A 2152-nucleotide genomic window follows, 5' to 3' on the forward strand; every position below is an offset into this window, starting at 1 on the left:
CCTGCAGTGAGCGGGCTGGGCTGGGCCCGCCGCACAGCTGCCGGGTTGACCGCGCCGCGCCACGCCCACGCACGCCGCTGCCCCCGCTTGCGCTCGCCTCCAGCCAGCTGAGCTGCACCCGCCCAGGCGGCTCGCCGGGCTGGGCCCAGCGCGCACGCTGCGCGCATGGCTGCGCCCTGCACCCGCCTGACCGGGCCGCCGCCGCGCCGTCGCCACCCGGCCGTCCAACACTTGCAGGGAGCTGGCGGGCGTGCACCCACGTGATGGCATCCTGTACCTCACCCCCTTCCGTGCCCTGGAGCGCATCAGCATGTGCGGCACCTCCAGGTGTGTGCGACTGACAAAGGGAGAGCAGCACGCCACCGGCACGCAGCCAGGCCGCCCGGCACCTGCGTCTCGGCGGGCGCCGCGGCATGCTCGCCGCCCTCGCCCCTCCACTCCCGCCTCTCACCTCCGCTGCCTCCCCTGCCTCCCCGCAACCCCTGCTCCCTGCCTCCCCTCGCCCCTTCCCTGCCTCCTCTCCTCCACACCTTCCCCCCCGCGCAGCGAGACCTGCAAGCTGACCATTCTGGAGGGCCTTCCCTGCCTGAAAGAGGTGGTGGCCTGCGGGTATGGGGAGTACGTGACCGAGGGCCTGCCTGCCTCGGTGCAGCGCCTGGACCTGCAGGTGGGGCTCCGCCTCCCCGCCTGCCGGCGCGCCCAGCCCGCTGCCGTGCACGCAGCCGCCCGCCTCGGCGCAGCGCCTGCACCGGCATGCCCGCCTGCTTGCGCAGAGGAGGCCTCCTCATCATTCACAGCTGCCCGCCCGCCTTGCACACCGCACGTTGCCTTGCCCTCGGGGAACCGCCCCACCCACTCACCCACCCACCCACCAGCCCCACCACGCCCGCTCCACGCGCGCTGCGTGCAGTGGGCCGTCAACGCCGCCTCCTCCTCCCTCGTTTACTTTCACGTGCCCGAGCGCTGTACGCTGGCGGAGCTGGCGCTGTGCTCGCAGCGCCCCGTCTGCCTGCCCGCGCCCTGCCTGGCGCGCTGCGCCTCGCTGCGCGTCACCGCCCGCCGCGCCTACCTGGGCCTGCCGCTGCTGGCGGGGGCGCCCTGGGTGGACGTGGATGAGCTGGCGGCGAGGTTTGCGCAGGTGAGGGGTGCTCCATAGTACGGGCCCGCCGGCCTGCTGCCTGCCTGGGTGGGCAGCTGGCGGGGGCAGCCAGCTGCCGTGCAGCAGGCGCCTCTCTGCCGCGGCTCGTCCACAGCACACGCGCCGGCCTTGCTTGCCCGCCCCGCCTGCCCCATGCCCGGCTTCTCACCCGCCGTGCTGCCCGCCGCACGCCCTCCCCTCCCCTTGCCCTGCCCACAGTTCATGCTGTGCAGCTCTCTGGAGGCGGTGGAGGTGACAGCCACCCGCTGCTTTGTGTTCCAGCCGGTGCAGGGTGAGCCCTCCCGCGCTCCCGCCCGCGCTGGCGCCTGCTCGCTGCTTCTGCCGTCGCTCCTGCCTCCTGTGATGCTGCTCCCGTTCTGTTGAACGCCCCACCACCCCCGCCACAGCGCACAGATGCACGGGAATCACACACACACACACACACACACACACACACTCACACACACAGCTCCCTCCCCGCACCACCACACCCACCCCCTGCTGCAGACCCCTTTGACCTGTCGACCAACGAGGGCCTGGGCGGCATCTCGCAGCAGGAGCAGCTGGCCACCGTGCTGCTGGCCCGCCACTTCCAGTCGCTGCACGTGGAGCAGCGCATGCTGGCGGTGGGGCCCTGCCGCCGCCGCCTGCCGCTTGCCGCCGCCGCCGCTGTGGCAGGCCGCGCCGCAGCAGCTCCCAGCCCCAGCCCTCGAGCCGGCCTGCCTGCTCATCCTCCCCTCCCCTGCTTCCTGCCTTCCTCTGCCTGCCCTCGCCTCGTCTTGCCTCCCCACCCTCCATCTGCCCTGCCTCTTGACCCTCCCCCATCCCCTGCCACCTCACCCTCCCACTCGTCCCCTCCCCCTCCTTCTCCCTCCGCAGGTCGGCGCCTTCCGGGCATACATGCGCATCACCCGCCGCCGCACCGAGCCCATCGCCTTTTCCTTTCAGGCCCAGCTCAACGCGGAGCAGGCGAGCCCTCGGGAGGCGCACAGCGGTGGCCGCAGCTGCGCGGCG

The 2152-nt window shown here is 73.2% G+C and overlaps 1 protein-coding gene across 1 annotated transcript in view; it reads left to right on the top strand.

Annotated features, from left to right (window-relative positions):
- The window catches only part of CHLNCDRAFT_51213 (hypothetical protein), a gene marked incomplete at both ends in the record, with an annotated part of 5482 nt that overhangs the window by 637 nt on the left and 2693 nt on the right, over positions 1 to 2152 (top strand). The window contains 6 exons of the mRNA XM_005848985.1: positions 238 to 327; positions 547 to 667; positions 911 to 1138; positions 1358 to 1430; positions 1646 to 1764; positions 2018 to 2132. Coding sequence (XP_005849047.1) covers positions 238 to 327; positions 547 to 667; positions 911 to 1138; positions 1358 to 1430; positions 1646 to 1764; positions 2018 to 2132 — 746 coding nt within the window. The remainder of the gene's footprint in view (positions 1 to 237; positions 328 to 546; positions 668 to 910; positions 1139 to 1357; positions 1431 to 1645; positions 1765 to 2017; positions 2133 to 2152) is intronic.

Source organism: Chlorella variabilis (genome assembly GCF_000147415.1).
Source record: "Chlorella variabilis unplaced genomic scaffold CHLNCscaffold_6, whole genome shotgun sequence".
NCBI lineage: Eukaryota > Viridiplantae > Chlorophyta > Trebouxiophyceae > Chlorellales > Chlorellaceae > Chlorella > Chlorella variabilis.